The following is a 26501-nucleotide window of genomic DNA, read 5'->3' on the forward strand; positions in this document are numbered from 1 at the left end:
CTCTGACATTTTGACCTGCTTACAAGCATTTAATCCAAATAGTTACGAAACTCAACATTTAAATAGCAAAAAAGATAGATTTTTTTTTTTTCCCCATCAGCTGCTTACAGGTAAAAAAAAAATCTATCGCTACATTCCAGAGCATATCAAGCACGGAGGACTCAACTTTAATTTCTTGTAGAGAGATGGTACTAGGTTCTTTTGGCCAGGATTTGAGTTTGTACTGCAAGGTTTGCAAGGATGGTAAGAATGGAATGATTAAAAACACGATTGCTCATCACTGATCATCAGCACACTGCAAATTCTACAGAAACTAGAGGATAAAACTCCACATTCATATTTGACTGTTAAGCTACATTGTGTATTTAAGTATAGCCTAATACACTATCTTAAGTAGATTTCTCTGCTGGGGTCATGAGCATAGCTATTGTAAAACTCCAATCAATCTGTGACCTTACAGGGTTTAACCATTGCAGGACAATGTCACAAACAGGACAAACGAGTCACATTGATCTGCTTACGCCATCCCTCATCTCACATTCATAAAAGCAGGAGGGACAACATGTGCAATGTGAGATGTGGCTACAAGGCAATTTGCTACGCTTGCTTTGGTGTAGGCGATTTCAAGTGAAGGTTTCAAGGTTCAAGCGAACAACAACAACAACATACTGGAGAATATTTTCTTGGGTTGTTATCTGTCATTGAGAAGTCTGATGTGAAGGAGGACAGCATTGATACACGATGTGTGCTGCATTATAAGGTTAATCCTTATGTCAACAGCCACACAGATGGGCTGAGCTTGGGCAAAAACCCGACAACTTTATATATATAAAAAAAAAAAAAAAAAAAAATCGAAAAAATGCTTCATGCTCTGATGTCATTAGGAAGGCGAAAGCGGAGCTGTAATCCTATTTTAATCGCAGTGGATTTATTAAACAGGAGCAGCAGGTTTAAATCTCAGCAGATTACACAGAAGACCCAAGGAGATGTGAAGAGGAGGAGGGGGGTGGGCTTGCGTAATCAAGTGCACTTAAGGTAATATGGTTCATCTTTGATAGTCAGGACCGATTGAGAGGGAGGGGCCACAGGCGTCAGGGCACTCCTCCAAATAATATCAATAATCAGCAATAAAGTCAGATGGCTTCACATTAAATACACTTTTTAAATCATCTGACCATCATAAATTTATTGATATTTTGTTGGATTGAGATCTAAATTAAATATTTCATTGAGATGTATTTTGGTATGGTTACGTCTGACAAGATTAAGACCGACTGCCTGCAGATGTTACTAATTATTTGGACTTGTGTATGCCTCAGTGTCCCTTGGAGTCAGCGCAAATCTCCTTGGCACCCTTTGTTAAAGACCTAGATTCTCGAGAAGAACGGGTTAATCCCAGGTCGCGTCACATCTGGACTTAATCAAATCAATCCCTTAACAGAACATTAACATTTAGAACAAGCTTCCACCTCTAGGTCATCAGTAATAATAATAAAAAAGTTTCCAATAAAAAATGTACAGGGATGAGGGGCATTCGTGGTTGTATTAATGCTCGTCACACATTCACACAAAATGTCTTGGACAAATCTTGCTGCTCATGTGTGTAACTTAACATAACGGACACAAAATGCTGTGTATAACTAGAGTTCATCTTGAGATGGGATCACACCAGCCGTGACTTCCTCCCCTCCTACTTCTGGTGCCTTGCTCGGATCACAGATCTTTGAACTCGGCCTTCATTTTGATCTCAACTACACACCTGTAAAGTTTTGTGACTACTGCACAGTTGTGGCGCTATCGTGGTGACAAAATCTGTCCACAGACAGACATAAACACTTGGCAAAGTACCGGTACTCAAAACCGCTACAGTAGGTGCCTTCAGGACCACATTTTGCCATGATAAAACACACACGCTGAATACCAAAGTGAAAGCAATACCAGCGTCACTGTCACGGCTGGTAACAAACTTGGGAACTGATAAATATGCCTCTCTCTCACATATAGGCTACTCTTGACTAGGTTATCTCCCACAAAACCAAAAAAATTTAATACTGGTCCAAGTTAATGCACCAATCGTCAGAGACAACATATTTATTTTAAGTATTAAAGTATCATTAAGTAGTATTATTTATTAAATGTAAAACATTCCAAAGTGTACTAATTAATCTACGAAAAACGGATGCGGAATGTGCCAACACACTGTACAGAGCCTTGTGATGTCACTGAACTTTGCCTTTGCCAAATGCTGAGTCTAAAAAAGGATGCCAAGCTCACCATCTGTTGGCTAAGCTTGGCAAATGTCTGTTTGTGACACAGCACCTCTTTGATAGGGAGCCATTTTGAGCTGTTTCTCAAATTTTTCGTGTGACAGTGTGTAAGCTGCAGATTTTAGTACCTGGATGTTGGTTGTCAGTGTGCATGACATGCACTTCTTGTTTTGCAAAAAAATGTTTAATACAATGAAATACTCTATGAAGATTATTATTGGGTGATCAGTTGGACAGTTTTAAAAGAAAATAGTTAGAAGTATTATTGCAACAATTGTGACACTTTTTAGATAACTCTTAAAGGTAGGGTTGGTAATGTTGAAAAGGTAGCAAGATTTGAAAGTAGCATTTCCTCGGGGCTTCGACCCACACACAGACGTGCACGAGCACTGCTGCGGAAAGGACTGCAATTTTACTTCATCTCTCATTCACCGGTCAACACCTAATATTATCATACCGAATGTTAAAAGCAAACATGACTGCTGTTTGCAATGCGGCAACGACACACACTGAGCTCAGGCTCGTACATGACAGGGGTAGAGTACGCACAGCGGGGCAAGGAGGCATTTCATTGGTTCTTTCCAAGCAGACCGCAAGGCAGTGATTGGTGGCCGTTTTTACAGGATTACAGCAGCTACAGATGACGGATCTTTTTCGCTCCTTTTTCAGAGCCCATAAGTTATTCATTGCTGTCAGGGTGTAAAGACCATTTCAAACAATATATAAAAAAGTGTATATTTGTAAGAGACTTAAGGGTAGGGTTGGTTACTATTTCAGATGAATTTTGTAAAAAATAAATAAATAAATAATAATAAATAAATAATATATATATATATATATATATATATATATATATATATATATATATATATATATATATATATATATATATATATATATCAAATCATGGGTTTTATTGTACTAGATCATTTTAGGCTAAACTGAAAGGAAAATATCTCTTATCCCTCTGTATGATACCCTTGCTAACTTCTGACTACCTTTACAGGAGATTGTGTTTGCATAGAATTTATCATAGGACAGCTGCAGGGCCATTTACATTAAAACCTTATAGAGGCGTTCTTGTCAAACAGTTCAATAAAAAAGCTCTCATATTCCTTAAAAACAAATAAGTGAGCTCCTAGTTTAACAATAGCTATATTAGATTTAAGTTAACTTTGCTGAAACTAAGGTGACTTAATGGGGCATGCGCATGCATATCTATGTTTACAGATATATAAAAGAGCCCTGGCAAGTTAAATTAAGGGGAGACAATGGCAAAAACATAAATTTTAAATGTTTAGGTTTTGGGCTATTTTTCCATAACTTGTCTTTTTCAGACCAGTGGGAAAAAAACTTACTTCTCTTCTCTCTCTGTGTGTATTTGTGCCTGTAAACATTTCCCAAATTCACAAAGGACAAATTTCAGAAAACTTTTAATACAAAAAAATAAGTGTTAATGTTTGTAATCAACTGTGGAAGTTTTGCGATATCTATTAGTTAAAATATTTTCCATATTCACCTGTAGTGTCTCCCTTAAAAAATAAAACAGAAAATGTTTCTAGGATTATGTTACACACACACACACACACACACACACAATTACAGAGAATTAGCATGTGCATTTTCATAAATGTGTGTATGTATTAACAGTATATTTGGAGATTTGCATCCCACAGGGACAGACTTCCTAATGCCACCCATAGACTGTATATAGAAGAGATGCTACCCTAAACTGTCAGGTATTTTCATACCACTGCTGCCATCTATTGGGCAATCTATGCATTGAATTTAAATTGCAAATAAAATATACCCCTTTTGGTTTACAGTCACTTACAATGCTCCTTGGTTGTGTAAAGTCCCCATTGAGGATTTGCAAGAATAAACACCAGATATGCTTTATTCACGGTGAACACATGGACTTCTCAAGCAGGAAAAACACAGGTGCAACTAATCACATTAATTAGAGTCCACTTGGTTGTGCAGTAGGCCATGTCAGCAAAAGCAAACACTTGAAAATGTAAATGTAAATTGTTTGTAGTTATTATAACAGTCCTCTGTTCAACTTTCAGATTTAACAAGGTATCCATTCATCTGATAAAAGTGTCACATCCTTACCGCAAGGGGTTAAGCCCAGAAAAAGCCTGATTAATTCTAATTCTTCAAGCTGTCAGGAAGCTCAACACCCTCCCCTCTCTCCCTCCCCTCCCCTCTGCCCCCAAGAACTCTGGACTGAATCAGGATCAGCACCGGCCACTTTATAATAAAGACATTCAGGAACTCTTCCTTTTATATTGCACATTTCACTATCTTTACCTTTAGTTTTCTTTACGGTTTGATTTTGCCTTACATTTGCACTATTTAGAATGTACATATTACTTATATTTGTAATTGTATATATAACTTACCTTTCTTTATCTTATTTGTAGATATTTCTTATCTTTTTTATATTATACTTGTTGTACGTGTCTTTATTGCACCATGGGTCAGAGAGAAACGTATTTTCAATTGCCCTGTATGTCTGGCACATATTGCAGAATTGACAATAAAGTTGACTTGACTTGACTTGACTTGTTGGTTTTATAGAATGGGACATCAAAGTCCCTGCTCCTAGAGATTGGGTGCCCACACTCAAGTTGTCGACTCTCACGTTGCTGAAATTGCTAGCAGTTTTGGTAAAGTAAAATACTGAATATTATAGGAGAACCTGAGATTTTGTTAATTTTTGATATTGTTTTTTAAGAAAGAAATTTGATCAGGAGTGGTTAAAGAAAAATGATAGAGTAAGCTCCATCTGGCCTTTTAATAAAAAGTTGCAACACAAATGCAATCTACAAACAACATAACTTAAATAGTTTGTGCCATTCTAATTCAAGTGAAATTGTATTTAGGATGATTTTGAAGAAATGTTATCTAATCTTGAATATAGGCCTATATTTGGGGTTATGTTTGCCAATTGTTTCAAATAGACTACGTTCATTGTAGATTAGGTATGTTTTATATATGATATTGTTATATATATGTTTTTTATAGGCCTATATAAAACAGCGTGTTTAATGTGTTGCAATCCAGGGAAAATTGCATTTCAAAATAAAAGAAGCTTTTGAGAAATGCAATTTAAAAAAATAATTTCCATAACATTCGTTTCTATTTAACAAGCGTATAATTACACATCATATAATTAGTTCCATTCTTTTCTGAGCATACTTGTGTCGTAACAACGAAACACCAGCAGGGAGCAGCAGTCTTGATATAGCCATCATGGAGAAACTTTAACCCGTAATACTCCGCCTTGCTCCTTCCTCTTCCGGTTACGGCGATAGCAGGTATGGCGGCCCCCTGCTTACCTCTGAAACATTATGATTTTATAATCCACTGTAATCCTACGTTTTAGAAGAAAATTTGAATGTTTTCAAGTAAAGATAAACCAAAGAACAAGCGTCTGTTCCTAACGATGTGGCAATTATAATAGTTTGTTGTTTCTGTGAGACATTTTAAAGATGCCGTTCCTGGGTCCCTAAGGCCGCTATAGAAAGACTGAATTGAATATGGTGGAACCGCCCTAGCTAACAACTATGCTTAACTTTATACCGAATTGACTTATAGACATCATTCTCAAGTGAAGTAGTCGGTTCAACTAAATTCGGCGTATATTCTGTGTACTAACGTCAATGTAAGCCGGTGTCACTAACGTCTTGAGCCGCACCACGGCTAGCAGTGATAGCATAGCATCATGTTACAGAAATTGATCAGAATTTTTGTCTTTTCAGCTTCAAGATGGTGCAACGCCTGACTTACCGCCGTAGGTTGTCCTACAACACCGCCTCCAACAAAACCAGACTGTGAGTGAACTTTCTAACGTTAGTGTCTTATGTCGCCTGCTTGGGAAGCTGACAAACAGCATTGCATCTTCAGTTATGCTGTGTAGTTGCTACACTATATCACGGTTCCCGTTCTGCTCTGCAGGTCCCGGACGCCCGGTAACCGTATTGTGTACCTGTACACCAAGAAGGTTGGCAAAGCCCCCAAGTCAGCATGTGGCATCTGCCCAGGAAGACTGCGTGGAGTAAGTAAACCCTTTGTATTTTGGTATATGCTGTTTGCTTTCCCCAGTAAGCTGTTTTTGTGTGCCGTAACAACAATACGTTTGAGGTCTGTATGGCCCACATGGGGATGGTCTAGTTTAATACTGCCATCAATAAATAAATCAGCTGTAGGTAGGTATGGTTGTTTTTCCTAGACCTTTAACTTAAGAAAATTCTGTTCTTGTTTTTCCTGAATATATCTTAAAGTGCAATGGCATTTGTAACTTAAATTGGTATTCTGCATTGGATGTGATTAGACACTGAATATGTGGTGTGAATGAGCCTACTGTAGCCTGTAAATACACAAGCCTTTGCTGCAACAGTATCAACACAGCTCCCTTGACTTGCTCTTTAGATACTTTAAATGCTGGCCTTCTCCTGTAAGCATAATAGTGCCAAAACGGATACATACAACTCAAACTCAAATGCATACAAACTATGAGAGTAGCTAATCTTGGTTATGTGGTAAACAATCTTTAGCTATCACTTTTAAGGTATGAACTTAAACTGCATTACTGACACAAGCTGCCACAGAGAGAAGCAATTTACCAGAAGTCATGTTTTTTCTTTCTCACTTCGCATCCTGAAAGTTAAAGTGAGGAGTAATGTAACTGCCTATAGCCATTCAGCAATATTTCCCCCAACTATAAGTTGAAAAGTGGAAAAGATAAGGTGCCGGTCTTTTCTACAAACATTATGGGCAATTTGTCAGTACTTATCATTTGAAATGCATGATAGACAAAGGTAGTTACAATGCTAGTTCACATGCTCTTGTTAAACAATTGACCAGGACTGGTATTTTCTGGAAACGTAGGTTATTTTACTTACTGTACATGCACTTACTGAGCTAAAATCTTTTGTTAAACAGCACAACATAAATGGCAAAGGATACATTTGGAGGCTGGAGGTATCCAGATGTGGCATTTTAAGATCCAGTCAAAAGGGAGTTGTGTAATAAAAAGCAGTTGCTGCTCATTCTGTAAGCAGGGATGGGGGATTTTTAACTAACCTGCTAAAACCAGCTATTTCAAATACAACTATTACACTGGTAAAGCAGTTTTATTGAAATCGGTGCCTTGAGTAGTTGGCTTTAGAGAGGTCTCACAAACGAGCACTGTTCAAATTATGGAGAACCACTTGTTAGCCTGATTGTGAACTGTTTTACACTGAAGTATTTTACACCTGTAAGAAGAAGAGCACACCAAAGTAAACATTTTGATTATAGTCGAGCAGTAATGCAGATCTAGAAATATAACTGGGTAAAAAAGTGGTACACTGAAATCGCACACTAAAGTTGAACGTTTGTGACCACAGTAGTAATTTCTTCCTTGGTTTGCAAAGTGCATTGCTTACATCCTCCATCTTTCAGGGTGCCTAAACGTTTCCTGTCATTTCTATTGAGTAGCTCACAGACTGGAGTTCAGTTGTTCTCAATCATGCAGATTGTCTACATGCTCCACTGTATTTGAACATGTTTCAGATAACTTTTCCTTGTTAGTAGTCATGTTAATTCCTCCAGGTCAGTATACATCACTGTGGTCTCATTGTGGTTCTTTCTTTTAGATCAGGGCTGTTAGACCTCAGGTTCTGATGAGGCTCTCCAAAACCAAGAAGCACGTCAGCAGGGCCTACGGAGGCTCCATGTGCGCCAAGTGTGTTCGTGACAGGTAAAGACGAGCATTTCCCTTTTTCTCAATTTTTTTGCTGAGAAACTAGAATGATGCTAGTAAAAGACAGTGACAAGTTGTCACTGACTACATTTAACTTTTAATCAAACATGGAAAACAGAATGAGTTTAGTCTCTGAAGTTGTGAGTTTTGAATGGCTGATGCATTATGTCTAGTAACTGTCTCTTGCTTTTATTCTCAGGATCAAGCGTGCTTTCCTGATTGAGGAGCAAAAGATCGTCGTCAAGGTGCTCAAGGCACAGGCACAGAGCCAGAAATCTAAGTAAATGTATTTGTATGGCCACAATAAAAAATGACAAATCCATTTTCTCTTGTGATTTGCAATGTCTTGGTGCATTTAACTGAAAGGGGAGGACATATATGGGACTGTTTTGAACTGTGAAAACCTTGTCCTGATAAATTAGGGTTTATTGCAGATAGGCCATGTTGAACAAATGCCAAAACTACCGTTTTAAAACGTTAAGGATCTTAAAATTCTCTTAACATTCAGCCCAATACAATATGGCTTACAAAGATTGTATTAATTTCATAAAGGGTTTTTGACAGTGACGTTATATTTTAACGTGCAAGAAAACAAACCGCAAAGACTTGTGCTTTCTAAATTTATTTTCTTAAAAGGACAGTTATTGTTTGAAGTTTGAATTTATTCCCAAATACACCATCCTACCAAATATTTTTTACGCTGTGATTTTGGGGAAGATTGAAAAAGCTCTGATTTGGCTTGAATAAATCGGGGTTTCCGCTGGGTCTTAAAGTCTTGAATTTGCTCAAGTATTGTGTTCTAGGTCTTAAATAATTTTAAACAGGTCTTAATTTCCCTACGTCTGTAACGCTACCGCTAATACTTTTTTTATTTTGTATTATTCCGTGGTGTTTTTTCCCTAGTCCAAATATAATTTCGCTGTATTATGACTACAACTGAGACTAACATGCAACTTACATTGCAGCCAATCAGCTTTCATGTTATTGGTGCAAGTCTTTCAGATTGTACCATATAAAACAGATTTTATTCTTCAGCTTTGGGGAAGTACAAGTTTAGCGATACTTTGCTTGATTAAAAGTGGATTTAGGGCTTAGTTGATGGTGTGATAAAGGTCTTAAATTTCATTCATAAATGGTCTTAAATCTGACTTGGTGAAACCTGCAGAAACCCTGATGAATGAATAATTCTCATCAGTCATTAAGACAAACTTTACCACTGCCTATAGTGGAACATTGAAGAACATAGCCATGATTAAGCAGCTAAAAATGTATTATCTACCGTATTTAAAAAAAAAAAAAAAAAAAAAAAAAAAAAATTTATATGCACTACACTGGACCAGTCAATATGATACAAGTAACTAATCAATGTCAATTATAGGAAATTGTGATGACCACTGTAGCCGAGGGGGTATTGATTGCGCCTATACTGAGACCATAGACTAAAAATGGACTATTTTTGCAGTCTAAAACAGATCATACAAAGCGCATACATCTTCTCTACTTCCGTTTCTACCTTCCACAATAAAGGCCCTACTTATATTTTCTCAAAAGCGTAATCAGAATCAGCTTTAATGGCCAAATATTAAGTGTGAACACAATGAATTTGATTCCGGCTTTTTGTTGCTCTCAAAGTACATACACAGAAATAGACATACGGCTAGAAACAAGGACAACAAACCTGACCAAGGTAAATATTTCTTTAAGAGGTAACTCAATACCATCTTAATGTGTAATGTAAAATAAAACACTTCTTATACCACTACTTTCATAGTAATACCAATATTAATAATACAATAGCTTACACCACATCAGAAGAAGACCGTAAAGAATGCCGTTATAAAGCAATTTGACATGTTTTCCAAACACTTAATTACTGTCTCTTTAAGTGCGCGTCACGCATAGTCTTTGCCAGCGTTGTTGGCCAAAATCAAATTTGTTAAAACATATTCCGTGAGGTTTGTGTAAGTATTAGGAACATGTTTTTCTTAAAAAGGTGCACATCAAACTAAAATCGCAGAATAAAAAATCTATTTAATAAATTAAATCTATGTATTTAAAAGCTTTGTTGAAACGGTAAAAATATGTACTTCCGGGACACGTCAACATAGGAGCTGCGCAGTGCGCAGACGGATCTCGGCCAGCGGCAGCAGTTGTTCTTTAGTGATAGGCGATTTCTTTATAAAACATGGAGACATTATACAGTATGCCGTTTGCAGTGCTGGAATGCCCAAATGTAAAACTGAAGAAACCGTCGTGGCTGCACATGCCGTCGGCTATGACTGTGTATGCGGTCGTTATCGTGTCCTACTTTCTCATCACAGGAGGTAAAAGGATCTGCTAAGCTAACGTAAATGCAAGATTGCTAGCTTGTTAGCGTTGAACATACATTGATTGTGTCAGCATTTGATAAAAGGTTAAAGCTCATACATGTGTGGTTGAAATAATGCCAGATATTGAAGGCTTTTGTTACATTTGTAAAAGAGCTGGCTAGCTTTTAACGCAGTTAACATAATGGACTGAGTTAGGCTAACTTTGCAGTTAAGATAGCACCAGGATGCATCCTGGTCTGTTTTATACAGTCTATGATGCTGGTCTTTTTGACACTCTGCAGTAACGTTAGTGGAAATATATTTTTTAGATAGTGTAACGTTATCTCTGTTTAATTTAACACGATCAGCTTATTAATGCGCTTTAACGTTGCTCAGACTTTTCTAACGTTATTTTATGGTCTGATGATTCCTACTCAATCTTGCCCCACATTATAGGTATCATCTACGATGTGATTGTAGAGCCACCCAGTGTAGGTTCAATGACTGATGAGCATGGACACCAGCGGCCAGTGGCCTTTTTGGCATACAGGTATGTCACTCCAAACGACAGCTAAAGCAAGTAGCCAGTTGGTGATGGTCACGTCATATTTAACGTCACATGCATAGCTAATGTAAACAATGTTGTTTTTTTGTTTTTTTGTTCCCAGAGTAAATGGGCAGTACATTATGGAAGGACTGGCTTCCAGTTTCCTCTTCACAATGGGAGGCCTGGGCTTTATAATCCTGGACCGCTCCAATGCACCAAACATTCCCAAACTCAACCGCTTCCTGTTGCTCTTCATCGGTTTTGTCAGCGTTCTCCTCAGCTTTTTCATGGCCAGAGTGTTCATGCGCATGAAGCTGCCGTAAGTCTAAGCTTGTTTTTCATGAAAAAATATTTCTTATTTAAACACCAGTCTGTCTTACAAAGTTAGATTGACTTAATAGTAAATGATAATCTGCAGTTCTGCTACTCTGAACTGACATTTGTTGCTTAAGAGTGTCTTAAATTAATATTTTGTCTTTTCAGAGGATACCTCATGGGCTAAAAACAGAAAGATCACACTTAAATGGCTTGGATGGAGAGGACATCAAATGCATGGGGGCCCAACTCAAATTGGATGGATAAACGCAACCTTTGACATAACCAACAACCATCAAGGACTGAAAGCACAGACTTGCTCAAAAAAAATAGGCCGACAGTCTTGCACTGGCTCTGTCTCATTGGTGTTCAGTGACTTCCTTTCCTCTCCTTCTCTCTAAGTTTCCAAACAAACTGATGCAGCACATCAGTTACAGGCACATGATTGACACATTTTTTTCATGTTTTCTTGATACAACTACAATATCCAGGAACCCCTCAATACAGTGCATCTGTTGCAAAAACTGAAATTTAATTTCAATTTTTACTGGAAGAAGCTACAAGTGCCATTAAGTAGGTGGACATTTTCCAAGCCCCTGGAGGGAAAAAAAGAGTTACTGAACACTGTTGGTATGGAGCCACTGGTTTGGAATCAGGATTAAGACTGGGTGAATCAGTTAGAGGGGAGTCTGGATAATGTTGAAGTTGTACATTTTTGTAAAACAAAATCATTGACAAAGCTTTGAACTTCTCGCGGTTGCATTTTTGTACAAGGATGTGAAATAAATCTTCTTTTCAGAGCTCCTTGCAGTCGTATGTATATACTGTTGTCAAGAGTTATTTTTTACATCAACGTATCAAGAAGAGCCACATTGGTTATGTGTGTGTGTAATTTGCCCTCCAGAAGGTGGCGTCCTAGATCTACCAGGCAGTAGTGTGTCCATTGCCACATTGTACTGCAGTGGAAGACAGCATTGGACAGTACTGAGCCTCAATTCTGAGTCTTGACACTAATGTGATTTCATAGATATATTAGTCATGGTTATCCATCCAGAGTGCAACAGTTATTGGGTGCTGTTCTGACCCAGCTCGTGAATAGGATTGGGCATCGTTTGGATTTTAACTATTCTGATTCCAATTGCAATTCTTCCTTTCGATTCCGGTTCTTATCGATTATGATTCTTTGAGAGGTGAGAGTTGAAACGGGTCACATGCCTATTTTCACAAATAAGAGGAAAGTTTTATTTTGATTCAATGGTGGTTTGCAGTTTCACAGGGCTTTTTCAACATAAAATAAAACCACACTAGAGCGCCGCTTACTGTGCTCCAAGGCTGCAACACAACAAGCGCCTGGCTGCTACGGAAACCAAAACTTGCGCGTGTTAAATTTGGAATCCATGATCAGATTTGAAACCAAACCCTCCAAACGATTCCAATAAAGAAGCGATTCTACTGGAATCGTAATTTTTGAAACTATTCCAAATAGGAATTGTTTCTCGATGCCCAACCCTACTCGTGAGGGGAAAAGGAAGCAACATAAAACCAGGTGTTTTATTATGGTTATTGCTTCTTATGCCAGAGGTTTTAGGGTTGTTAAAATTTCACATTAGAAATAAATTACCAATGACTTTTTCTAGTCTGCAATTTATTACCTAAGATTATAATCCACCCCATCTCACAGTTCTGCATAGCTGTTACTATTTGGTTAAGCAGTGCATGTAGTACACCCCATTACACAAAGTGTAAGATGCCGAGTATGCTAAAAACACCATCTGTTGACAATAGGTAATTGGTTGTGGCACGGCACCTCTTAAACCTGTATTCTCTGCATTGTGGATGGTGATAAATAGTTTTTTTTATGGAGACGCACATTAAATATAACTAACAATATTGAAATTGCTCATTAATACTATGACTGCTCACAATTATTCATGTTTCTCCAGTTTCAGCTATTTGTTTTCTCCGTTTCTAGGCTACGTTTCAAATCATCCAAGGCAGTTTTATATACTCGAGAGCAAGTCTCATTACTTTTGAGAAGGTCACCCCACTGATGACACAACTAAGGTTCCAGAAGGCCAAAAATAATCAAATAAGAAAACAATGCTTTGGGTATTTATAAGGAAATCCAAGCATACGTATGGCAGAAACTGATAAATCATTGCCTAATGCAATCAGGAAGTAAAATACAATGGATCTATGTATTAGAAGTAATAAAAGTTGAGGACTTATTCCATAACCACCAGGAAAGGCTTAGTCATAAAGTGCTGTACCTTTAACCCTGAGACACATCAGTGACATTTTACTTTTACTTTTATAAAGGACAACACACATTAACATTTCTGTAAATGTGCCAGTGTTAGCCAGCTGGCTAATTTTCAACACAGAGACATCACATTATTTATACAATGAAGTGGTGATTTTTGTGCTTTGTTCTGAGTTGCCTGCTGAGATACTAAATGACAATCTTCTCACTGTCTATTAAATGGGTTACTTGCCACCTGTCTGCTTATCTCCACATTATGGAGAATGGCCTAGGACTTTAGCCAACTCTATACCTCCAGAGACAGAACTTCTTGGTCTTTTATCATTTATTTTCATCTGGGCACTAAAGGAGGGGCCTCTCTTTGACTCCAAAATGCAACTAAGAAATGTTTGGGAATCATATCCAGTCTCTGTTAAGATAGGGGACATTGGTAAATAATTGTAGACTTGTCAAATAGTGTCCATGTTTGTTTGCTTGAGGCAGAGTGGAATGAGATACACAAGTTCAGCTAGTTTTCACTCATGTATATTCTGCATGCACCCGATTCAAGCTGACCCTCCTAGAAAGCAGAGGTCAGAGTTTTCCCCATTGAACAACAAAGTATCACATAGAGTATTTTATTTAATACAGATTGATCACCACAAAATTAGTAATGTGTATACAGGTATTCCATACGTATAGAGTAATTTTAATAATCAGTGAAAGCTGCATTTTAATGCGCAAGTCACCATTAAGACATCATTAAATGTTTTAACATAACACCTTTAGGTTTATTAACATTAAAATTCCCTGAAAATCATGGTAAAGTGAATGTTGGCAAAAATTTAAATAAAGAGTATACAGGTTGTGTAGCATGGTAGCTCGCACAATAAGGGGATTCATCGCACCAAAGTAAAACCACAATATACATGTTATGCTGAACAAGTGGCTTGATTCCTAAGTTTAACTTTTAAAAAAATACCTGAGAAGACACTGCAATCTCAAATAAACAGTATATTATTATTATTATTATTATTATTAAAACATTTTTCATTAGGTTACATGGGAAGGCACCTAATACATCAGATTTATATAGCGCTTTCAAAGTCCTCAAAGATGCTTAACATACTGTAGGATACATGTAAGCAGTAAACAGTTTAATAATGACAATGAAGTACAATTGCAAGATTTAAAGTTTTTCCCCAGTGTTTTGTCACCTTGAAAAACATTATGTAATTTGTGTGAACCTTTTGTGTGCCAGTTGATTGCATTACTGCTGGCTTTGCAACAAAGTGCCCCTCCTCGGGGATAATAAAGATGACCTTACCTCTAAATTTTACATTGTTTGATCCCAGTTCTTGAACTATGTAAAAGATAAAATCATGTCACAGCTCTGACTGTTTGTGGGCAGCGTTATGTCTTGAGGCGTTTGGTTTGTTTGTTGAGGAACTTCTTGACTGCTCCCTCTGTTGTGTGCTAACCCGCTGTGATACTGGGGTCCATTTTCATCAGTTGGCAGCTTGAGATAAAAACCATGAAGAGATGTAGTTGAATTGAAAATCAATTGAGGTTGAAAATTCGAGACAATTTAGACATGTTGTGGTTGTCTATTCCAAACTTGTCACTTTTATGCAAGTGATAGGACCACACGCTTTGGTCCAAAAACTATCTTGAGTTTATTGAATTTTTTCAGATGCTTCAGAGAGGATACAATTTAGGAAACGGAGTCACACTTACCTTTCTTTTACTGCTCTCATTCTCTACACTCAATGCGTTATGCGACTTCAAGCCCAATGCTTCCTCAAGCTCTGGAAACACAGACACAATAATACACACGATTGAGAGCTTGTTCAGCGCTAGCAGGCAACCAACACACACCTTGATCTTTTTAAATAATGCACAAACCACAAGGAATACGGCATGTTCCAACACCACCATCCCAGACAGCACCACAGAGTAAAAAAAGTAATGGGGAAATGTGACATACCTGTGAGAACGTGGTCGATTTTGTCCACCACCAGGTCAGCGTCCTCCGTAGTGAAGCACATGGGCGGCTTGAATTTGAGCACATTGCGATGCGGTCCGTCAGCACTAAGAAGGATGTACTGTTCCTTCAGCCTGGGAGAAAATATTCATTATTCTCCACTCTATCAATTTACAAATTTAGACTTAGTGGTTAAGTCATTTAAAATGCCATTTTCCTGGCAAACATTCTGACTACTCAAAGCAGGAAAAGCACAGGTGGAACTTATAATACTAACGATCTGCTCTGCTCTGCTTCATGCAAGTATCCAGGAAGCAGTGAGACAGCATGCACACCTCAATGGATGCAGCCTAATTAACGTTATTGCCTAATAAATGTCTGCTGTAAAAAAAAAAAAGGCCTATTGCAGTAAAAGTGTAATATCGGTTGTTTGAGGTGATATTGAACCATAATCAAATGTCAGCTACTGTACTGGTAAGTCAGGGTTACTCATATTATGATGAAGTTCTGTTACATTAAAATTCTGTTATTCTTTTTTGCAAATGACTCCAGTCATGCACTATGGAGGCTGTGAGTTTATTTTAACAGTGCATTACACTGTTAATAAACAGCCCTTTCAACTATAAAGAACAGGAAGTAGTAATTGTCAAGTCCAATATGTGTGAACTTATGTGTGAAGTCTGTTTGATGTCAATAGGTGCTTTCCGACCGGATAGTACTTGTACTTTTTAGAGGAAAAGTACACTTCTAGCAGTTCTAAGAACTACTCTCCCCTAAAATCTTTTTTTCTGTTTGCATTCCCACTGGCCAAGTGGCCATAGGGACTGGTAGGAGGGGTAAGGGAGTGACTCGAGCACTTTCACGTAATGTTTTGCTCAACACAGACCCCGCCTCTGCCTGCTGCGCTGTGGACGTGTGTGTGTGTGTGTGTGTGTGTGTGTGTGTGTGTGTGTGTGTGTGTGTGTGTGAGTGTGTGTGACGGCTGGCGAGCCGCAGGACATGCTTGTGGAGTTTAACTCCAAAAAGACAGTTAACCACAGGTTCCCGTTAATCCTATGATGACATGTGTTGTGATATTTAAGCAAACGAACCGTCAACGGCGAAATAAAAACCTCTTATTTACGAGAGCGGTCTGAGAGACCTCCAGCTTACAGCGAGGTGTCTGAGCAAGACTGGCCGAGCGACGAGCTAGAAGCCGGGGCAGGCGCTTGCTGGCTGTCGCCTCACTTGATGGAGCTTCTCAACTCCGAAAACTTTGAAGCAAATTGTCAATTCGGCATCAATTTTCGCAAGACTGCCTATATTCGAAATCTAAACAGTTAATTTCTCGCCTAAAACATTGTCAGAAGTGAATTTAATGATGAATAAGATGGTGAAAATTGTTAAAAATGTCCCGTTGTTGGTTGTTGCTCTGTCTGCAAGTTCCGAGTTGGCAGTGGGCGTGACTTATAAGTTCGACCAATCAAGTACACCTAGGAAAAGGGAAAATACCCTGCTCTGAAGTAGGAGCTAAAAACGTACGCTACTGAGGCAAGAGGAACTTAAAAATCCCCAAATTTGTCCTGTCGGAACACGACGAAAAAAGTGTTCTAGGAACGTTTAGTTCTAAGAACTGCAAAAATCCCTCCGGTCGGAAAGCCCCTGTTATGGCATAATAATGCAGCAGTTGGATTTCTAAAGCTAAACATGAAACACCTACATAAATGAAATATGACTAGATAATGAGAAGGCTATAATGAGCTCTCACTTACCACTATTATACATATTATATATTCAACTTTATTATCCCACCAAAAATTGATAAGCCTTTTTGTGATATGAGATACGTGTTCTTCACGGTGTACCAAAGCTGTCATAACACTGGAGGAACTTGGTGTTTGGGATATGGCCTGTTGTATAAAACATGATTGCAGTTCTCTGAGCAGAGAATAGAGAATGATGCAGAGCAGTATAATCAAAGCAGCCGCTTTACTTTAAATGCTGTATACGATTTCTTTCATTATCAGTATGACATCAAACACTTGGTTCTCACACTTACACTTACCTATATATGACTTCTTGGGCTTCTGCTGTAGCAGGAGTGAGCTTCAGCCTGTCTTTCACAAGCTCCAACCCAACAAAGAGGCCACGACCCCTGCAAAATGTGACGCAATTTGGGTTTAGTCATCTCTGGCCTCAGCCTACTTCTCAGAAATGTTACAAGTCTTGCACAGAAAGTGATTTGACCAAAACATGTTCTGGATCATGATAATATACACCAAATTGAGCCTTTTAAGTTATAATCTACCACTTTTTCATAATATTCATCTTTACAATAGTTACAAAGTTTTCAGTAGCAGTTTGTTTGATCATAATGGCAGCTGTAAGCCCTAGGTAGATACGTATGTTACAGAGTAACCACAATGTTTAACAGACAATCACTGACTCAAATGTGTCACTGCAAGAACATCTGATGCCAAAATTTATTTCATTGTGGAGTCAGTGAATTACATGTTGGTCCAGGGATTATAGAAACATAACATACATATTGTGGAATTATCTGTGTCAGATATAATCAGCAGTGTTCTGGAACAGCTTTACAGAAGTAATCAGCTGTTGTCACATACTGTCACTGTGTGCTTGTGTTTGCTTACCTGATATCACCAACCAGTGGATGCTTCTCTTTCTGCTTTTCCAGCAGATTGGTCAGGTATCGGCCCACACGCAGTGCATTACCCTGGAGATCCTCTTTCACAATCACATCTAGGACGGCCATACCGATGGCACACGACACTGGGTTACCACCAAACTGAGAAATTTAAAACACACACAGACGAAAGATTACACCAAGGTTACCATCACACCACAGAGGAAATCAGCTGCTTGGGAAAATCTGTATACTGAGGACAGAGCCAAGAGACAATTTGATGCATTAAATATAAAACAGACTTACAATGCCACAGAGTCAGCATACTTTTGTTCATGCTAAACTGACAAATAATTGCTCCAACACAATCAACTCAACTATTTTCAGTATGTGAATGGAAAAGATCCAAACTGCAGCAAACTGGCTGAAAATACATTAGTCATGAAAGAGAACTCCTTAATTTGTCTAATTATCCAAACTATTCTCCTTTCACAGGAAATACGTGCAAAAAGAAAAGCTGGCTTAGACAGAATGTATTTCCCCCCATAATGTGGAAAACAGATGTCCATACGCTTGGCAATATATAGACAAGATTGTCCTGTCAAGGATGAGGGTCAGGTCAGAGCCTTTTCTTGTGTTCTCTGCAAAATCCCTTTCTAATTTTTTGTAGATCTTAATACATACACTACTACTGTTACTACTACATAATTAAAAAATGATATATTGAAATATAATATATACTGTATAATGTATAATATATATATATTCAAATATGTTTGCAGAAGGATGGTACAAAAGAAAATTTTCTTTTTATTATATTATTTGCACAGTTCTTCATTATTCTACGTAATGCTTACTGTATTGAAATACTCCATTCCAGATGACATAAAGGCCTCTGCCACCTCTTTGGTCGTGACCACACACGACATGGGGTGGCCGTTGCCAATAGGCTTTCCCATCGTGACAATGTCAGGTACAAAGTCCTCTCCCTGAAGCTGGAAGGCCCAGAAGTGGGTGCCAACACGCCCAAAGCCCACTTGGACTTCATCAGCGATGAAAATGCCCCCTGCCTCGCGGACATGTCTGTAGAGGGGCAGAAAAATCCATGGGTGTAGAGATAAACTCAAGTTAGTTACTCATTCACTAGATGATTCAGAAAAAAAGTTTAAAAAAGCACTTTCAAGAGTATGAGCATGAAACAATCTCTGCATTAGCTTGGGTACATACTGTGCCACTTGTTGGAAGTAACCCTGGGGGGGAATGACCTGCCCACCACAACTCTGCAAGGACTCAGCAATAAAAGCAGCAATCTGCACAAGAGATAAAAACATAAGGTCTACCATTCTAAAGCCACACTGATAAACTGGAAAAGAGGAGGAGTTCTGGCATGTTTGACCTGTAGATCTCCCTCTTCCATAAGTGTGCTGTTTCGCTTTTCAGTTGGCAGTGAACAAATAAGAGTTGGGACAGAAATGAATGTTACTGTAGGTCACCATGAAGTTAAAAAAAAAAGCACCAGTGTATTCACTTGAAAAAAGTACACAGTTGTGTATTTTATAAGATCAGTAGGATACAACATTTAATCACATGCATGTATCTCTCCAGTCATTGTTTGTTTTTGGTTTCCTCCTGTAGATGCATATCTGCACAAACATACACGAGAAGCTGTATTCGTTTTACAATCCCTGGGCAGAATCTCATCCCTCGCGCCACTGGAAGCAGGGTTGGGTTGCCAACAAGCCTTGACACTTACAGGGGGATTCCACCAGGCGCAGATGCTCTGCATTCTGGCTATGCAGTGGTTTTGTTCTGTTCTCCGCCGTGCGTCATACACTGGGGGCGTTCAGAAGGAGAGTGTTTTGCTTGCAGATTTAGTTGGTTTGGTGTTTTTTCTTGGATATCTGTGTTTTATACCATTGAAGTAAGTGGTCTACATAATTAAATGGTTCTTCCATTTAGTCCAGTTATGAATGACATGGATCAAGGATTCGTGGCTGTGTTTTAGTTGTTAAAATAGTGTAGCAATGTGATATATGATCAGGAATCTGCACACGGTGTTTATTTTGAAAATGGACCGGATGCTCTAGCTGATCCACTTCCTGTCCAGCCTGTGTTTTGCACGTGGCTTCCTCAAAAATCAGAAATAGCACGTACTTTTAGCGGAGCATAGCGGAGAGACGCTTCACAGCTTGTGGAATCACGAGCATTGTCTTGAGTGCAGTGCAGACCAGGTGGAATTTAGGGGTAAGTCCCTTACACATGTTCTTGTGGTCTGGGATTTGACCCTAAAAGCGAGTGCTTGGCCTGAACCTGATAATTGTGAGAAAAGGAATGAAAATGGGAAAGGTGGAAAATGAGTATTCATAAGTAAAAAAGGGAAAAAGAAGGCAACTGCCACATTGCATATGCCTTTATTTTGTAATTCAGGGCCATTTCCTTAAAAGAAGAGTCATTCTTTAAAGACAAAACAAAATGTGTAATCATGTGTTAGACATTTCTGAGGTTATTTCTGCAGCATAAGGTCAACCTTACCTTCTGGTAACACAACAATATCAAACACAAACTGTACCTTGCCTCCTTTTTTATGGACTCTTTGTACCATATCTTTGACTTCATCTGCATATGCTGTAGCAGGGTCCAGGTGCTCCCCTCTGTATTTGCCTCTGTAAACATCTGGGCTGGGAGCCTGTGTAGGGGTCGAGACGTTGAGATGTATACTAAAGCAGATTCTCCGGCACTGGCTGCATCATAAAATAGTGTGTAGCACATTCACAAAAAAAGATGCAGATAAACTCAAGCGAACCTCAGCGTGATTCCTTAGCGTCTATGATCATGAATAAAATATTCAAGCTGGCGAAACAGACTGACTTGACCCACGTTTGGCATGTAACACTAGAGCTGGGTATTCCATTCCACAAGTTGCTATATCAAACTACACCAAGGAACAAAGCAGAATGCACAGAATTGTGCAACCCAATGCAGTAAGGACTCTGGATGCATGTTTTTAGCTTGTCTTGTTAAAGATATCCTGAATTTTTGTCCATAGTATGAATCCTACAATTCCAGTAATGCAACTTAATAGAAGAAGAAGAAGAAGAAGAAGAAGAATGCCTTTATTAATCCTGCGAGGGAAAATTCACAAGCATATTATATATACATATACATATATATACATACATAGCATGTTTTATTATACCTGTCTTGTTGGATAAATGCTCTCATCTTACAAATGCCAATCCCCCCCGTTTGGTTAGTTAGTTGAACATGGCATATCAACAAAACAAAGTGTTCAACGTAGGTTAATTAAACACCTAATAGCAAAACAGAAACTCATTTCACAAACATCAAACAATAATTTAAATATAGATATTGCAGAAATAGCATTTGCTTACGATTCAACTAAGGAGCTGGAAAAGTAGCACAAGAATCTCAGCTATGGCTTACTATGATGCAAATGTCCGGTGGTGCACCCAGGCCATAACCATCCTGTTCTGCCTCATTCTAAAGACACTATTTAGGTAGAGATTCAGTGACAGGTGCAGGCAGTTGGAGAATTTAAATCACTAATGTGTACTTCACACTTTTAACTAAAAGAAATAAAGCCAGCAGAAGTTTTTACACCGTAGGATTGGGCTATCTGCCTTTCAGCTGTTTTGCCAGTCTGTCCTCTGATAGTATGAGAATAGAAGACTAGTTAGTACTACAATGCCATTCCTCTGTCTGTCCTCCAGGATTAAAAGTGTTTTTAGGGGGAAGCTAAAACACTTGCCTCCGACAGCAGCAGTAAATAGCCTCCCTTTTAAAAGCAATTTGGTTGCTCCTTGCCCTGCTGAAATTGTCAAAACATATTTATATTTTATTATTCTGTCTCTTCTTTTCCTATCCACCACAAACATAGAGTGAACACTCAGTAGCCTGCCAAAGCTCAGTAGTGCACGTTGAGTCATGGTGTTTTAATTGTGTGCAGGCAGGCAGACAGGGGGAGAAAAGGCACTCACCACATGGACATATTGATTCTGCTCAGCATCTGACGATTGGTGGAACTTATACGGACTGATGTCAATGAGCGATGAGACGTGGCCGTGATATGCACTGCAAACAAAGCAAACACATGCCATGGACCATCATGTCATTAGTCATTTAGTTCAATATCATGTGGAGTTTGCAAAACATGGATATGTGAAGCTATTTTTACCATATGGAAATACACCATCATACAAAAATACACGGAATCAAAGGACTTTGACCACTCATTATCATCTATATACTCTCATTTTGCTCATCTGGCACTGTGCCAGGTGTTCTTGAACAATGACCGGGCAGTAAGACTTACTTGTCCAACGTGATGATATCTTTGTTGCCTGTGTACTGCCATGCTAGACGGAGGGCCAGGTCGTTGGCTTCAGATCTGTTCAAAGGGGCAAGGGTTACTTTGAGTTACTCAGTCTCCACAAAATACACAGGTGAAGCCATGGATGTCACTAGCATGTCAGTCGCAGTTTGATGTTTTACTTCCCCTTATAAGGGCATTTGAGGCGACACCTATTTGTTAATATTGGTAATTGGGTGTAAAGCTTAATTGTGCTTGAAGATCTTGAAAAGATATTGAAGCTATTTGAACCCTGAAACATATTTTGCTTTGCTTTGTTCCATAGTTTTTACAGTATGATAGTATGAGAATAATAGATTAGTTAGTACTACAATACCAGTTTTATACCTAAGAGTGAATACATGGCTCCCACATTGACTAGTTTCTTTCTACACTAAACGGCCAGAAGTGGGAAGGCTTTCCACGTGATTTTTGGAACATGGTTGCAGGATTTTTCTCCCATTTAACCTCCAGAACATTTGCAAGGTGTTCTAGTTCATCCCTTAGGTGTTGATGGGGTTTAGGTCAGGGATCTGTGCAGGCCAATCAAGTTCTTTCACACCAAACGCAGAAATGTTATGGACCACAGGGGCATTGTCATGTTGAAAGGGTCTTACCCAAACTGTTGCCACAATGTTGGAAGTGCAATATTGTCTATAATATTGCTGGTTGTTATAGCATTCCTTGAGGTGGAATCAAATAGTATATATTTTCCCGTTGTCTTCAGTGTGCAATCTAATTGCACTAATCTAAGTGCACTTTTGTACTGTTGCACATGCCAGTTAGAAAACCCGTGCAGTGATAACTTCACATCTGTTGTGTCTATTTTATAACTTCTTTCAGGGCACCAATTTCGGTGCCACTGATAAATACTCAGTCTGGTACTGAGTGGATCATTATCTACAACATTATTATCCGTTACAAGATAATTCCTGTTCACTCAACAGAACTTCAGCAAGTGGTGTAAATAAGTAACCACGCCAGACTGGTCCACTTTGATAACTAGGGGTAATAGGATGCCTGTGTCCAGGCTGAGACATGCATATTATAATGCTGTAGTTCTTTTTTCTGGAACTATAGACACTCCCTAGAAATGCTCACCTGGAACTTTTACTTTTAGCCTTTAAAGTTTTATTAAGTTGACTAATATTGTTGTTGTTCCTAAATCAACCTAAATATTATACTTGAAAATCCAGACACCCAGGAGGCTTGTCCAAGGAGAAATTTAGAGCAATTTGCTGCAGAACTGTATTGCTCTTATTGGGGACAGTCTCTCAGGCTAAGCAATTAAAGTTGACATGAGACAAGACATCAATCTATCGCAAGTGTCATCTGTCAATTAACCACCACTAAGTCTCTCTTTACCCTAAGTCTCTCTTTACCCTAAGTCTCTCTTTGCTTTCAGCCACACCTGATCCACACCCAAAAAAAACTCTTATCTCGTAGGGTATGTCTCTTTGATATGTATGGTCTGAGGAGTTCGGACATGCAAACATACCCAGAATTCACAAAGTAGCACACAGATAGCTTGTCAGGTAGTGTGGCCTGCAGCCTCTGGGCATACAGTACAAGGTTGTCATGCAAGAATCGCGAGTTGGTGTTGAGTAGTTCCATCTGCTGAGCTCCTGCCTTCACCACATCCGGGTGACAGTGGCCCACTGAGAAATGGGAGAAAAGATGCACACAGGACCTCACATTCAGGACAAAAACACGCTTCAGACTGTAATTTCAGGTCAAAACATACCAAGACAACAAGACGACAGATATTGAAGGCACATAATTGGAGGCCATATGCTGAAATTAAACAGTGGTGAATGTGGTAGGCCAGGAGACATCCCCAGGCAGAGCAGTAGTGCAGCTTTAGTCAGTCCCAATTATGTGTACATTACATGACAACTTTGCAGAGCAAGTCATTCTGCTCATGCACTCCAGTGAAAACCAGTCCTCAAATAGGCTAGAACACATCTGGTTTGATTGCCCATTGGATCCTAACACAATGTGCCTGTATGTTAGACAAAAACAACTCTCTTATGTTCTGCAGATTTTGTCGGAAGTGATGACATAAAAGTCATATACAAATTAGTGGTAAGTACAATTACTCAAGTGCTGTATTTAAGTACAACTTTTATGTACATGTACTTTACTTCTTTTCCTTTCATACCACTCACTACTTCCACTCCACAACATTTCAGAGAGAAATATTGTACTTTTTACTCCACTACATTAATCTGACAGCTTTAGTTACTAGTTACTTTACAAATTAAGATTTTTGCGCACAAAACATGTAGTTTATAAAATATGATGTTTTATTATAAATAAACTACCCAACAATATACAGGCCTCCAAGTACAGCTGAAATGAGTTTATGATTAAAGATTTACTTGATTGACAGAACTGTTTCGATCCTTTCCAGTTTCTAAAATGTGAGGATTTTTCTGTAATGAGTATGTTTATTTTTAATACTTTAAATACATTTTCCAGATGATACTTACATACTTTTACTTAAAGTGCTCATATTATGCTCATTTTCAGGTTCATAATTGTATTTAGAGGTTGTACCAGAATAGGTTTACATGGTTTAATTTTCAAAAAACACCATATTTTTGTCATACTGCACATTGCTGCAGCTCCTCTCTGTTTTAGCTACAAAGTGAGGCATCTCACTTCTGTTCCATCTTTGTTGGGAGTCGCACATGCACAGTAGCTAGGTAAGGACTCCTAGCCAGTCAGAAGCAGAGTATGAGAGTATGAGGGAGTGCCACGGAAGTAAAGGCTGGACTACAATAGAGCTGTTTGGAGCAGTTTGTGAACAGTGTTTTCTGTTGGAGATGGTAACTCCCTTTGGGGTGGATTTTGGGCTTTTCCACTTTGTAAACCTATAACATGCACAAAAAAAAAGATATATAACACAATAAAGGAAAGGGAAAAAGCCAAAAAGCGTAATATGAGCACTTTAAGTAACATTTTCCAATGCAGGACTTTTAATTGTGAGTATTTTTACATACGTGGTATTAGTACTTTTACTTAAGTAAAGGATCTGAATACTTCTTCCACCACTGATAAAAATAAATCTAATGTACATATTTTTGTGTGTTTGCTTGTGTGTGTTTACCATGAGCCACATTGTTGATGCAATCCAAGTAGCGCTGTCCTTTTTCATCATACATGTACTGGCCTTTGGCTTGTACAATCTTGATAGGGTCATGGCTGAAGAAAATCTTACAAGATGGCCTGCAGAGGAGGTAATATTAATATTTCCATATGCCCAAAGTGTGCGCTTCAACCTCGTTTAACATATTTTGTGTTCTACAGTGGAAAATATTAATTCACAGAGTCATGGGAACAACAGCAAAATTTAAAAGTAACCAACAGCAAAGCAAACCAAAGACCAAAAATAAGCTGTAATACAATGTGATCCACACAAATGATTCCAATCGCATAGCTATATAGCTACAAATACATAAACTAATTCATAAATACAATTAATTTCCGAAATAGGTAGCCTAATATTTGGTTTGTTGTGGAACAAATTCTTGAAATTTTGGTTAGAAAAAGTTTCAACCATTGCATGCTGCGCCTCTAGGAGAAGTGTTTAGATACAGTAACATACTTAAAAGGTTTACAGGAAGCTATTCTGTTTTCAGTAAAATATAGAGTTGTGAAGCTGCTATTGTCTGTCTTTGTGGTGTAATATAACAGCAGAATGCCAATTATCTTACCCAATGTGCTTCTTCCTCAGGTCTATCGTCTTCTTTTTCTCAAATCTTTCCGCAGACATCCTGATGTTGTCCAGCTGGAGGACGAAGCACTCCTTCCTCCGCACGGACTCGAAGATTGGTTACAGCTGCTCAACCAGAAAAACACACTGTATATATAGTGCACGCGCGCGCGTAGAGGCAGAATGACACACGAGGCGCAGCTCGCGCAGCTCTCTCGTGCTGCCACCCAGCCGGACACTTTGCAGGTGCCTCGACGATAGTGACGTAGCCTACAGTATCGCAGGTACCGACTCATATGCTTGCAGGCTGTTTAGACACCTGCCCTACAACTGTTTGAATAGTAGGCTATATACTTTATATTTGAAGTTGGG

The 26501-nt window shown here is 38.6% G+C and overlaps 3 protein-coding genes and 1 long non-coding RNA gene across 4 annotated transcripts; 2 read left to right on the forward strand and 2 right to left on the reverse strand.

The window, feature by feature from the left end:
• Positions 1–5405: 5405 nt before the first annotated feature.
• rpl34 (ribosomal protein L34) lies at positions 5406–8341 on the forward strand. Its single transcript, XM_031285139.2, has 5 exons — positions 5406–5590; positions 6035–6106; positions 6231–6330; positions 7913–8016; positions 8219–8341. Exons 2-5 carry the CDS (start codon positions 6042–6044, stop codon positions 8301–8303), a joined length of 354 nt encoding a protein of 117 aa, XP_031140999.1. The 5' UTR covers positions 5406–5590; positions 6035–6041; the 3' UTR covers positions 8304–8341.
• Positions 6237–6600, reverse strand: LOC116039937. Its single transcript, XR_004102536.1, has 2 exons — positions 6405–6600; positions 6237–6360 (listed from the first exon to the last, which is right to left on the reverse strand). It is a non-coding gene; the product is annotated as an uncharacterized LOC116039937 (long non-coding RNA).
• A 1737-nt stretch (positions 8342–10078) lies between the features above and the next one.
• Positions 10079–11991, forward strand: ostc (oligosaccharyltransferase complex subunit). Its single transcript, XM_031285043.2, has 4 exons — positions 10079–10343; positions 10785–10878; positions 10997–11194; positions 11359–11991. The coding sequence occupies exons 1-4, from the start codon at positions 10205–10207 to the stop codon at positions 11375–11377; spliced, it is 450 nt and encodes a 149-aa protein (XP_031140903.1). The 5' UTR covers positions 10079–10204; the 3' UTR covers positions 11378–11991.
• Positions 11992–14056: 2065 nt separating this feature from the next.
• etnppl (ethanolamine-phosphate phospho-lyase) lies at positions 14057–26290 on the reverse strand. Its single transcript, XM_031285042.2, is given in 14 exon segments — positions 14057–14878; positions 14880–14951; positions 15170–15240; positions 15420–15550; positions 17461–17550; positions 18050–18204; positions 18900–19125; positions 19270–19352; positions 20612–20728; positions 22041–22134; positions 22376–22450; positions 23910–24069; positions 25524–25642; positions 26131–26290. Coding segments are annotated over 14 exon segments (1485 nt in total). The 5' UTR covers positions 26190–26290; the 3' UTR covers positions 14057–14845.
• Between the last annotated feature and the right edge of the window lie 211 nt (positions 26291–26501).

This window comes from Sander lucioperca, chromosome 17, assembly GCF_008315115.2.
Source record: "Sander lucioperca isolate FBNREF2018 chromosome 17, SLUC_FBN_1.2, whole genome shotgun sequence".
NCBI classification, from domain to species: domain Eukaryota; kingdom Metazoa; phylum Chordata; class Actinopteri; order Perciformes; family Percidae; genus Sander; species Sander lucioperca.